This window comes from Ceratosolen solmsi, unplaced genomic scaffold (assembly GCF_000503995.2).
Source record: "Ceratosolen solmsi marchali unplaced genomic scaffold, CerSol_1.0 scaffold6, whole genome shotgun sequence".
Taxonomy (NCBI): domain Eukaryota; kingdom Metazoa; phylum Arthropoda; class Insecta; order Hymenoptera; family Agaonidae; genus Ceratosolen; species Ceratosolen solmsi.
In genome coordinates, this window is record NW_011948414.1 from 17,318,136 (window position 1) to 17,332,392 (window position 14,257).

Consider the following 14,257-nt stretch of genomic DNA (forward strand, 5'->3'; position numbering starts at 1 on the left):
TAACCATTTGAATTATTCTAATTAGCGTAATATTAAAGCAATTTTATTGTTAATCGAATGCTCAAAATTGCCGAATCATTTATAACGAAATAGTATACACTTATTTAAGATCTAAAATATATATTCGATGATTGTCGAGTTTTTAACTTGACATATCGATTTTATTCTAAATAGATGTTTGGTAATCTTACAATGCAAGATAGGATAAATGTAAAGATTAATTAATGTCTTTGGCATTTTATAGAGAAATGGAAGTCTCTGTGTGCAAACAATTTTCAAATATTCTTCAATGTGTATTTGAAGTGTACAATTACTAAGTGACTCAGAGCATGAGGTTTATAGTTTATGTTTACACACTTAATTTCAGAATGAATTTTATACTTCAATAAAAAAAAAATAAATAAATAAAAAAATGCCATGCAAAAAGGTCATTCGGTCCGAATAAAATATTTACAAAGGTTTTTTGCCTTCCAAATGACAACCGATTATTTCCAATTAAAATTAAGAATGAAATTCTTAGAAATAATAAGAGAACCCATTAGTGTATTTTGGAGTTTAAATAAAATTACCAATAAAACTTATTAGAGAAATGTATTATGACTTTTTAATTACATAGCAGAACAGTTTTCATTAAAAAATAAAGCTCGTTAAAAACGACCTTATTTTGCGAAATATGTCAAAATTTAAAAACCGTAAGTTTCTGACCTACATAGAGTGGCATTTTATAAATGTTCTCATTCCAGGCTTAAACATTTGTGAATAGACTTCGAGAAAAAGAAAGAGAGTGTGAAGAGGGCAGAGAGGTAGAGAGAGGTAGAGAGAGGTAGAGAGAGGTAGAGAAAAGAAAAGAGGTGTGAGAGAGAGAGAGAGAGAGAGAGAGAGAGAGAGAGAGAGAGAGAGAGAGGGAAAGAACAAAATAAAGAGAAACGAGAAAAAGACCAAGAGGGAGAAAAAGAGAAAAGCAGGGTAAAAGACGCTTTCTTTATTTGGATTTCTTGGTGATGGCTCGAACAATGAAAGAAACTCAAACAGAAACATTGACTGGTTTTATGAGTACCGCATGGTATAGAGCACTCAAGGTTGTTTCAATACCGTTACAACGCGACACCTCGAATCTTGAGTATTTTTCGCTATTTTTCCTCTGCATATTATTCGAGATGCTTCCCCCATAGATTTGCCGTGCGTGTACGCGTTCTTGTTTTTTAAAGATCTAAAAGTGCAAATTGCAGTATAGAGCAGAATAGAGCAGAATAGAGCAGAACAGAGGAGTGTAGCGAAAGTGAGAGGGCGACGGGTTGGGGAAGGGGGGGGGGAAGGAGCGAAGTCCCATTATGTGCGAAATTATAGGATTTCTAACAAAACAAAAAATCATTTCCTTTTGTTGTGAGGACTTTTTATAGATACTCTGCGAGCCAGCTGCTCTCTCCTCTATTTTTTCTTTTCTTTATTATTATTCGTAGTTTAACAGAAAAACTGAGTTATCACGAATGCAACTCGTTCGTAATTTTATTGAAAAAAAAAACCAAGAAAAAAAAAACTGCAATAAAGATCGAGGGGAAGGAAACAAAGAGAAACGGAATTTTCACTTCCGCTAGCAAATTTATTGTATCTTTGTAAATTTTTCGTTTTACAGCTTTTCATAAGTGATTTTACTTTTATTTCCATTTATTTTTTCTTTCTTTCTTTTTCTCTACAATAAGACTATGTACCGTAATTTTAAAGGTAAACAAAACGGTAAGCGTCTACGAATCAGCTCCGTTCTTCCAGTTACCTAAAAATTCGTCCATCCAGCCTAGGACGGGATCTGGGATCTGGAGCGTTTTACTATTTACGAGATTTACAGGTTAGCGACGAAAGGGAGGGGGCGCAAAGTTTTTCTCAAACCAGGTAGTCGCGCAGTATACCCTCGCTCATTACTTTATTGCTATGTTACAGTACTGTCGTACCGCTCAGGGTGCATCGCAATAACTGACCAAATCCGTGGCCTTGGGTGAGGGTGGGGGTGGGGTGGGACGGGCGATTTGGGACGGGGGAGGGGGGAAGGGGGGGGGGGAAGGGCGCGCTTTATTACTGTTTACGACTGACGTGGACACGCGGCCTCCGGATTTGGCATCAAGTACACCGGCTCTCCGACTTTTTGCAAGTTCAAAAATTTAACGAGGAAAAAAGGTTTCATGCATCTCACAACTGAGATGAATACTTTAAAACGAAGTTGTAAAGTTTACTTCTTTACAATTTCAGTGGACAAAAGTGAATTTTGCCTTTTATCGTGTTTTATGAGGCTCTTGTACAAAGTCAACTTGCACATCTAGTGAAATAACGGTAAAGCTTATTGGAAAAACTTTAACTACTTTAACGGATATTCAAATAAAATGCCTCTGGTACAAGTATCGAATGTTGATCACCGTCATAGAAAGTTCTATATTTATTTTCTTATTTTTCCCTTAATACGCAATTATGGTTGTAAGTATTATTTTTAATTATTCCTTTTCATTAAAAGGTTCGTTAAAATAGTTATTTATTCATTCATTATAAGTACATTTGTATTCTCATCTATAGTATAGTGAACGTGCTTGATGAAATGTTAAAAAGAAAAAGATAAATAAATCATTATTTAAATATTTTGATGACAGATGTCAGAAATAATTTTTCTTTTCTTTTCATAATATAAATTATGAAGTAAACATTAGTATTAAAGATTATTGATTAAGCTTGTTTTAAATGATATTCGATCTTTGTAATTAGCCCTTTGAGATTAAGATTGAAAAACTCGTGAATATATACAATCAAAGTAAATAATTTTAATTGTTACTTTCAAATTGTCATAATAATTTTCTATAATTATGTTAAATATCCTTAGCAGTAAATTGTAATCCTTTATTATTGTGTATTAAGTAGAATGGCACATTTTTCAATATAATTATTATTAATGGCTAATTTTATTTTACAAATTTATAAAATTGTTGAAGAGATAATTTCAATAGCAAAGTTACTGAATAATAAATATTTTTGCACGAATAATTCAAATGCAGTTTTATTATTATTATTATTATTATTATTATTGTTGTTGTTGTTGTTGTTGTTGTTGTTGTTGTTGTTGTTGTTGTTGTTGTTGTTGTTGTTGTTGTTGTTATTATTATTATTGTTATTATTATTATTATTATTATTATTATTATTATTATTATTATTATTATTATTATTATGAACGATTGATGATAATAACAGTAATATAAAACTATGCTCGGTAAACATTGCTTACTGCGAACGTGTAATATTAATAAAGAAAATTAAACGAGCAGTGATTTGTTTCGTGAAGTTGCCTTTAATGTCACTACTCTTCGAGCATTATCACGTAACAAAAGCTACGTTTTCTATTATCAGCTGTGAGAAAATATGTTTTAAGTGCTTCGTCGTGTCGCTTTAGTACGGTAAAGGAAAATCTCCGAAAGGAATCTTTTTCCCTAAACTCATGTGTATCAGCACCCTAATTACATGTTTCGCGTTTGTCAGTCATCGCATTGACTTGGAAGCATCTAACTGTAAATGTAAACAGAAAGATTATTATGTAGGCAATGGTATAGAGGACAATTTCTCACATGCTCAATGTTATATCGAGGCACACGTCTAAGAACGGAAAGAGCGCGGAATTACGCACAAGGGAATTTGTATTCGTATATATATATATATATATATATATATATATATATATAGTATATAGTATAATTATGGCCTCGTGTTCCCTTAAAGGTTAAAAGCGCTTGTTTAAGATATTTAAGTAGAACAAACGGAATATTCTCGTATTCCGAGCCGAGGTTACTGCTACTATGTGCCTATGATATAATATGACTAGGAATCGCGCGCATGTGTATTGGAGAGGCTCTAACGTCGGCGGGAGTGACGACTTGGTAATTTTCTTGGACACGCTGCTTGTCATTACGCATGAGGGAATACTATAAGCGGCTGCAGCGTGTGATTATAAAATAAGCGGTTTCTTTTGTGGTAATTGCCGCGGATCAAGGACGGTCTTGGACATATACAGATTCGGGATGACATCGTTAAGGCGCCGCATGATCGTATGATCTCCCTTCTTTTTTCCTTTCTTTCCATCTTCCCTTTCCTCCGCGACTGCGTTCAATTTACGCTCCTTCTTACAGGCTCTCGATTAGCATGAAATTCTTTTATATAACTTTGCTCGCAAATAATTATCCTTCCTTGAGAAGTGTCGGTGTCGTTTGTTGGCACCTGATTATCGAGCGCTGGTTATTCATTATCGATGAGCATTGTCTTGTGCTTTGCCGCTGATTGGGAAATTAAATTTTATCCCAATGAAATGCAGTAATTGCTAACTTAATGCTTACACTCGCTTTAAAGTGTGCTTGTGGCTTGGCATTCATCTATTTTAACCTTAAGTTTGCCTAAGTTCTTCATTTTCGGTCATCCCGTGAGCAATGATGGCATGATTAATTATTATAATACGAGAATCGTTCAATTATCATTGGCATAAGCATTGCAATACTTATGTCGCTCACATTATTTATTATTCAATGGTAGTGCCAATCGTTGATAGACTTCTGTCCAATCATTTATTTTGCCGTTTCATTCGTCGCATTTCGTCGTACATTCAACTATACGTCTCATCTATCTCATCTCCCTCCCTTTTAGCATGATTATGTGCGTCTTCGTCGTACCCGAGAGAGCCGCGTATAATGCTTTCTCTCGAGTGTGGCGCCACGTTTGCCATTTAGATCCATCTTGCGGCGCGTTGCATCCGCATAATCGCTCAGCTTACGTAATAATTTCAATCAAGAAAAATGCACACTGGAACATGCCACAAAGTACTCCGAAACAGAAGCGACGCGGCGTTTCCATGTGCACAATGTTATAATGTAAGCCATTCTTTTAAATCGCACTAAGGCATCCATGAATTAATCCGTCATTATATGATACTTGGAAACGACATGCATTAAGAACGGAATTCCTGTTCTTCGTTTCAGAGAAGAGACATAAATTTACGAAGCCTTGATTTAGAAGCTTTTCTCGTTTGATTATTAGTGAAATGTATGCCTTATTACAATAGTATTCTTACGTTTTAATGTATCCATAGCCTTTACATGATGTAATAAATATTCAATCCGTGAGATTGATGAAATTTCGAAAAAGCCTATTATTTCTTTAATTATTAATGCACATTCAATTTGTGCAGTATTTGAAAATTCAAGATTTTCAACATTTATTCCATACTTCGTGTATAATATCTTAGATTCACATCATTGAACGTGTGAAATGCAAATTATATAATTTGGAGTTGAGATTTTATTTTTGGATTAAAATGCTTGTCTGAAGTATGAATGTGAAAAAAATTCAGTTGCCAAGAAATAATTGAATATTTTTTCCATCGTACAGCGTAACTCTATACAAGTTGTAAAATATGCATCTTTATTGCAGAATATTTCGTACTCGATATATTTCAATTCATACACGGTTTTATTAATATTATAAGATAATAAATGCATTACTACAATATAGATATAATTTTTGTTATTAGATCATTTTAAGCGGGAATGTTATTATATTGATAGAAAAAATTGTTAACAATTTCTTTTTTTTTTTTTTTTTTTTTTTTTTTTTTTTTTTTTTTTTTTTTTTCTATTCTTACTCGAAATTTGACAAGTTTATTACTTATTTCATGATATTTTATGATAAGCAGATGGAATATTGATGTAGCCACCGTACGTTTATAAGCTGTTATATGGGTACATGCGTTTATATGAAAATGGGCCGATTGCATTTATCCAGGAAGTCAAAGATAAGAAAATTATAAAAATATACGTAAAAAGACGCGTAAAAAGCAATCAGGATGGAATGCCATAAGTACACAATAAACTTATAATATTCTTGCTAAAAAGTGAGATTATTCATTTTGCAAATACTAGCTCTATTTGGCCATGGAGATATCGAAGTAGTAACTTGATTAAAAATGTTAGTGCCATTTTCATTGGTCGGAATATTTAGCTGCATTAAGGTAATTGGCCGATTTCCCGCGCGACCCTCGACAGTACTAAGGATTATTTGCTTCTGCGCGTTTATCACGCATATTTTTATAAATGGTATAGCGTTCGCGTAGGTGTTTAAGCGTGTATATTATTTCATTGTTGTGAATACGTAGGCACACGCGAGTGTGCGCAATTGCGCACGCACTCGATCAGAATTCCCTCAGAAATCTGTAAGAGAAAATTTTTTTTTTTTTTTTAAATAAATACGTTTAGTTAACAAGTTCTTGTCAAAGTATAGTCAATAAATTTATAAATATCTTTGTTTATAAACATATTAGCAAGCATTTCCATTTAAGCTTCAACAGGGATAGCAGTTGCATCTATTTAGTAAACTTGAATTTTTATTCTATTTAATGATAAGTGTAAGCCACTGATAAAATAGCTTAAATGAATTAAGCATAATTTGAAGAATTAATAAATTATTAACTCAATCCCAGGTGCAATATTTGCTATATAGAAGCCATAGATTGTTTTTTTTTCAGAAGATTGTGTCGTTGAAATATAAATATCCTACGGAGGACGCGATAATTCTGCAAAAAAACAAAAAAAAAAACAAAAACAAAAAAAATAAATAAATAAATAAATAAATAAATAAATAAATATATTCTCCGATAAACGAATGAATAGCCGAATGTATTTTGCTTATTGTACATTGAGATAGCAAGTAATTCAATTGATAGAGTAGAAATTGAATCGATTGACCATTTTATACGAGATATGTGCAATATTGTTTAACATAAAATCGTATTAAAGTATTGCACTTAAAAACCATGATGCCAGAGGAAAATAAAAGTATGCCATAGGAATAGAAGTTGTTGAAGAAATAAGGTTATGGTAAGGGAAGCCAATGCGTCAGATGTTCGGTCGAGGTAAGAAAAATGCTCCGATTTAAAGGATTGGATGCCAGGATTTGAAGGAATTGGCCGGTGTTGCCGCTGTTGGAATTAATAAGTGTCACAGGATCTAAAGGCCGTAATTTGAGGTAGGATTATTAGCCACTGTCGACTCAGCGGATCTCCCTGGTAAAATGTTTACCTCATTTCGTTAGGGATAGCGAGCGCGAATGCGGTTAGCTTAACGCATCTTTTCGCAAACATCTTTACTCGTGAACGCCTTATCGTCTCGGCTCACATTTGTACTCGCGTACATTCTTCGGGACTGGCGTAATTGATTCGCTAAAAGAGCGCGGCGAAGGTCGCGACGACATCGCGGAACACGTGCCTCCCAATTCGAGATGTCCGGAGTCATGTTATAACGGCACTGTTTCTAAATCGGCGAATTACGACCGGAAGGATTCATTCTCGCTTGCTTCGAATTTTCTCGCCTATGCGTAGCCAACGATCGCTAGTTTTCTTCCTCCTTTATTATTATCACTCTCTATATAAAATCTCCGTATTGTAAATTTCGCGAGCAAAGCGCATCCGGAGCTATGCCGGAAGTCATTTGAATGCTGGAATTGCTCGGATTGCCATTGTTGACTTTTCCTCCCTTTTTTCGCTTTTTCTTTCGCCTCATTAATAAGGATGATTAATCGTCCTTCTCCTCTTCCTCCTACTCTCTGAGTTAACGTTGGCACTCAAGCTCTGACTGTGCTTGCGCTGCCTCCTTGCTTCATTTAATTGTAACGTATGGTAATTTTTAATATTTATGTTGGATGGAAACGTACGTGGTCGAAGTAGTAAGAACGTTTTTAGCTAAAATTTATGATTCATGACATTGTAAAAGAATATCGCAACGTCTTTGCCATTAATCTATTATTGTCCGAGAAAAAAAAAAAACCTTCTTAATAGCGTGGCAATGTAGATGACTGTGATTGATCTAATTGACAATACACTTGTGGTCCGATCTGTTTCTATCCTAAATTTTACAAGACAATTTCCATTTATTTCTTACATCGTGCGACTGTGAATGCGTGCGCACTATTATGTTGAATTATTATGATAGCTAAGAAATGAAAAGAAGCAGCAAAGAAAAACAAAAAGGATTTACAGGAATTTTTTTATGATAATAATACTTCCAATGTAAATTGATACGTTCGATTCTTTTCATAATTCTGTAATTTTCGATCCTTAAATACTTTATACGAAGAATATATTTTCTCCGTATACGGACAGTTCAATGCTCTCGGTAGCATTTTTTGTCCAACACAGAGAAGTTGTAATGTAAATAATGTAAACAGGATTTCCGACGGAAAGCTGGGCGATCTTATCGATAGAAAAAGCTTTTGTTAAATAATAATAATTTACGAAATACATATATAACATTACGTGTACGAGTAGTTTAGTGTATAAAGTGTACACAATAATTATGTGGAATTGTAAGCCATATTTGCCTTTTCTTTAAGCCACGTATTCCTCCGAGCAACTGGCACTCGCTCGAGACAACGCCGCGGAGGGAAAGCGCAAAAACTCGAGAATTGAATTTCCAATGGTGAGGAACAGCATCGCGTCCTTAAAAATGCAGACTGCCTCGATAGCAACGTATTCTTTTTTATAAACGCAGGAGAAGCCACGCACCGACGATACTGCGACAGTTGGAAAGCGCAAGATCGATGGGGCCGAGATCGCGAAGCGGCCCATCAGCCTCTCTTCTTGCATCTACCTCCTTTCCTTTCTCTCTCTCTCTCTCTCTCTCTCTCTCTGTCTTTGTTTGCTGACGCGGAAAACGTTGCGAGCGGCTCGACACAAGAAAGAAGGACGCGCTCATTATCAGTAGCCGCAGGTTAATTAAACGATGGGGCGTTGTCGAAGCAGCGCACCTCTACATACACTGTCGGGCATTGATGAAGAGTGAGACGAGGTAAGGTGGTTGGGTGGATGGGACGACGGGATAGGAGGGGAAGGAGAAGGGGAGGGGCAGGGTGGGAGGAGGAGAAGCTGGGAGCTGGGAGCTGCGCAACGTGCGCTCGATGTTTCTTGCTCGTCATGGTAACGACGTTCGTGGAAGAAATGGTAAATGGCATTGCGAAGACTCGAGTGCACCGACATTCATTCGCACGTGTATGCGCGTATATATGCCCACGTATACGTACATCTATACAAACACGCGCGCACACGCACACATACATATACATTAGTGAGTAGTTTAGAAGGCCCGAGAGGGAACTTCTCTCCTCTTTCGCTCTCTCGCTCATTTGCTTGCCCCTTACCCCTGCGCTGTTGCATATACATGCGTGCGAGTCGACTTGCTTACGCGAGCATTTACGCGTGTGTTCGAGTGCAAGCACTCGTGTGCGCGTGCGCCGTTAAGCGTTGCCCAAGTAGCTGTGAGAGCGGCACACATCAAAGCCCATCGAGCTAGTTCAGCCACTTAATGCGAGTTTTCACATTAGCGAGGCAAAAGAAGAATCTCCCTCTTCTCCCTCCCTCTTCCCTCCCCCATACATCTCACCCCACCATCACTCGCTCGCACCAACGGCAGTGGACTACGAAATAGACAAGTAGACGCCTTGGCTCTTATGTCGTGCGTAAACTCCTTTCTCGCATGCGCGACATTCGCGAAATTTCATCGGCAAATATACATCAAAGTCCCAACATTTTTCAGGGCTTCGTGACGGATTCTTTGCTCATTTACCTCTCTTCGTTATCCTTTTTCTTCACCATAATAAATGTATACTACAATTTTTTAACTGTTTCAAGTTATTAATGAACTTTCAATGCTGATGGGCGGGGGTGGAGAGTAAATAACTGCACTGTGCCAGAATTTTTTTAAATTAATAACAAGTCGCATAAAATAAAATATAACAAATTATAAGAGCAAAATACAGTTACATATGTGCTCTTAAATAAATTTACCAACAATAATATGATCTTTTAATTATAACTATAATAACTAAATGCTATTCTACCTATGCTCTCATTAATTATTTACACAGTATCCAAAGCGTAATTTTAACTGTTTAAAATAGATTCGCATATGAAAAATTCAGTATTATAATATAACGGGATCATCAATTAGGACATATTTTTTAATAAAAATTCTATTTTACGCTTATAGTTGCGTATCATCATTTATAAAGCCTTGTGAAATTATTAAAAAGCGAACGATGTATTACGAATTATTAACTTGTATATAAACGATGTTTTTTTTTTTTTTTTAATCTATAATCAATATTATAAATGCAAATATAATTTCTTTGTTTTAAAAAGAAATACTTTTCATATTGCTTTCAAATATTATAAGTAAAATATTTTAATCGTAATCATATATATATATATATATATATATATATATATATATATGTATATGATGAAAATGGATGAAACTTTATTAATATATTAATAAAAATGAGACCCTATTGTATATTATAGTTGAGACTATAAATTTAAAAATAAGCGAAATAACTGATGTACATGAAATTTACCATGAACCAGAGATTATGAGAGAACTAGAACGTTTATTTAAAAATATTATTTTGACAACAGTGTAAATGAAAATATAGGATTTGGATGAGTTATCCTGATGTTAACGATGTTTGAATGATGTAACTTCAAAATTTCCACGATTTTAATTCAACGATGTCATTAAACACAATTTAGAAAATCGTAATTTATATTTGTAAGTACATCTTGCAAATGCAAGGAAAATAGTTCATAAAAAAAAAAAAAAAAAAAAAAAAAAAAAAAAAATGAAAAAAGCTCTTATGTTAGGGGAAAATAAATCAACGATACTCGTCAATGCAAATCCACAATGAAAGGCCGAAAAAAGTACGTCCGACAAAAGGGCGTCGACGCTGCCACGTTTTTTCGCGCCCCCTCCCCCTCCACGTAATAATGGAGGGCAATCATCCAGGACTGAAGTATCTTCCCACCGTTTCGTCACGGTTTCTCGATCGCCTAAGCCGTCGCCCGCCCCACGCCTCATGCAAATATTGATCTTCCCTCGATGGCGCGCAATATAAGCAAAAAAATCCGCCTCTTTATACAACGCATCTGCAATCTGCATACCAGCTACATACAATAGGGAAGAGGGAGTCTCGATGTGGTGGCAAACGAGGTTTTTTCATTGGCTTTTATTCATCGGGATAGAAGATATTCTCTTTTAGGGCGAGAATCGACAGTTGGCCCAATGCCTATGACTGCGCGGGAACGCGCGCGCGCGCGCGCCTCTCTCTCTCTCTCTCTCTCTCTCTCTCTCTCTCTCTCGATCTCTCTCTCGATCTCTCTGTCTCACCCCGCGCCCTCCCTACGTACGTGCGACAAGGTGTGGGTGTGGCTGTGTGAGATTCCCAAAATAGCAAATAATTCGACAAAATATACTTAAGCTCAATATGCGTGATTCACGTAACGCTTTAATAATAGAGTTTGTTTTTTCATATTTCATTATAAACATAGCATGTACATTAATTATTTTAGCGTATATTGATTAATTAATTTGAAAATAAATAAAATCCTTAATGATTTAGGAATATAATTTTCATTATTTATGATAATCTCACGGGTAAATTCAATGTCCATTGATCAATGCATTTAATGTATCAAATATTAACGCTTATTGATTGATTAATAATGTGTCACGAACATTTTATAGCATTAAATTTAATATGAACCAATTGTAGAACGTATTCGATGATTTGTTTTATTCATAGTGAATTTAAAGAGGCATCCCTTTAATAATTTGGATCGGCCTGTATAAGTAAATTGGCGTTGAACAACAACAACAAAAATAATAATAATAATAATAATAATAATAATAATAATAATAATAATAGTAATAATAAATAATAATTAATGAATAATAATAATAATAACAACAACAACAACAACAACAACAACAACAACAACAACAATAATATTAATCCTTACTCACCTTTGAAAACAATAATTTTCGGTATATTATTTACGAGTGAATGACATTCGATAGTTTCGTTTTATAACAAAATTCAACGTATAATTAATTGCCGCCAAATGACCAAATTTACTAAAGAAATCGACCGACATCGATAGTTTTTCACAATCTTTTATTCTTACGTCAATCAAATACAAATGCCAAATAAGAGCGGCATTATCATTATACAAATATAACATTGTAGTATTATTAAAAAAAAAAAAAGCAAAAAAAAAGAATATTTTCTAATATCAATGTATTCGAATTATACATAAGAAAATCAATTACTATCGGAAAATACCATGCTCTGTGCAAGCATAAAATTGATGCATAAAAGATGAATAATTAGCATAGAGCAGACATAAAATGTAGTATATGCATGGGTACGAACAATCACGATGACTGTGATTATTAGAAAATCCGAGTAGCATTAACGTTAAATGGGGATGCAAGTCCGAATGTGAGCATCCATCGTCCCCTCTCGGCCATGCATACCGGAAGCGCATCGAGCTAATGGAAAAAAAAAAAAAAAAAAAAAAAAAAAAAGAAAAAAAAAAAAAAAAAAAAAAAAATAAAGGCAAAAAGGCATAAATTTCGGAAGTGAATAATGTTAATCGGAGAGTCTTAGGCTGGTAAAGCGTTACGAGGGCATAAATCGTATCTCATAAATGGCATTACGGCGAAAATGCCTGGCTCCGGCCCCTCGCTTACCATATCAACGGCCTTTCTTCGTCTTCAAGCGTTCCGCTATTCGCGAAGAGTGGGAGCGCGCCGGGCCGCCATAATAATGAAGTGGTAAATGAGTTTGCAAATGAAGATACGAGCACAAGCCGCGTCATTGGAATCGCGAAAGTAGCGAGCCTCGCCCCGCACACGCGTGCACCGCACGGCCGACGTAAGAGCGGCGTCGTGGGTGTAGCGCGGCGCAAGCGGGGACCTATGCATGGTAACTAAGGCTCATATTGCGCACGTATGTATTATATCCATGCGATCCGCGCGTATCTGAATACAATGAGCAGCGCCGGGAATATAATGCCCCCGCGGCTTAATGGCATTGCGAACTTCTCCGAGCGGACGCCTTTAGCGCGGCCCGCCGTCCCGCGAACTCGGCTTTTCTATACCGACACCGTCACCAACCCCCTCCCCAACCCCGTCGCCAATCCCCCTCCCCTTCCACTTCCACTTCCCCTCACCAAGACCATACTCACCACTACGGCATCGCGTCCCTGCTGCCGTAGCGCAACCGCCGCCCCCCCCCCCCCCCCCCCCCCCCCCCCCCCCCCGTTTCACCCGTTTCACCCGTTTCACCCGTTTCACCCGTTTCACCCGTTTCACCCGTTTCACCCGTTTCACCCGTTTCACCCGTTTCACCCGTTTCACCCGTTTCACCCGTTTCACCCGTTTCACCCGTTTCACCCGTTTCACCCGTTTCACCCGTTTCACCCGTTTCACCCGTTTCACCCGTTTCACCCGTTTCACCCGTTTCACCCGTTTCACCCGTTTCACCCGTTTCACCCGTTTCACCCGTTTCACCCGTTTCACCCGTTTCACCCGTTTCACCCGTTTCACCCGTTTCACCCGTTTCACCCGTTTCACCCGTTTCACCCGTTTCACCCGTTTCACCCGTTTCACCCGTTTCACCCGTTTCACCCGTTTCACCCGTTTCACCCGTTTCACCCGTTTCACCCGTTTCACACATTTTTCCGGCATTGTTCGCCTTTTTCTTTTCTTCCTGCGGCGGGGTCACAATCTTATGCGCTCGCGAGTTTCAGTAGCGGGCGGCTTTTGTCCGATCCGCGAGCCGCTAAATGCCTCCGGATCAATGGCTCTGGGCCTTCGTTTGTTATTCAAATACCTCCATTTCACGCTTAATTTTTTCATTTTTTCAACTAAATACCCGCGTTAGGCTACGTCGTACGTATTGCGAGACCGATGAATCAATTATTGCTAAAATTCTTGTTACAGCTACTAGGCCAATTTCGCTTTCAGTTGAAACGCTCATCGTTACCTAACGCCGCTAAACATCTATCGCATCTCGTAAAACGCGCGTAGATGTCGCATTTACTATTGTAAATGAAGGCGTTTTCTCTTGAAAAGTGCGAGACGGGCAGTGGCGATATAATGGCTGATTATAATCTTACCTCGTTCCTTTCGGCCATTCCCATCTTATATAATAACGAGCTTTAGATACTTGAACTGACGCTACCGCGGCTCTAATAATATAAATTCTTTTTGAAGAGAAGAGAAATGAAATTGGTATTGATATATGTGATACGTAGCATTAGAACGTGTATATGTTGAACGTGCTGGTTGATTTACAAATGTACAATTATTTATGAGGTTGGCGGAAAAAAGGCGCGCGACGCTCGAGATAAATA

At 36.9% G+C, this 14,257-nt stretch overlaps 1 protein-coding gene across 1 annotated transcript in view; it reads right to left on the reverse strand.

Annotated features, from left to right (window-relative positions):
- Window positions 1–13,578, reverse strand: part of LOC105368515 (uncharacterized) — a 213,967-nt gene extending 200,389 nt beyond the window's left edge. The window contains exon 1 of the mRNA XM_011507528.1: window positions 13,170–13,578. Coding sequence (XP_011505830.1) covers window positions 13,170–13,578 — 409 coding nt within the window. The remainder of the gene's footprint in view (window positions 1–13,169) is intronic.
- Between the last annotated feature and the right edge of the window lie 679 nt (window positions 13,579–14,257).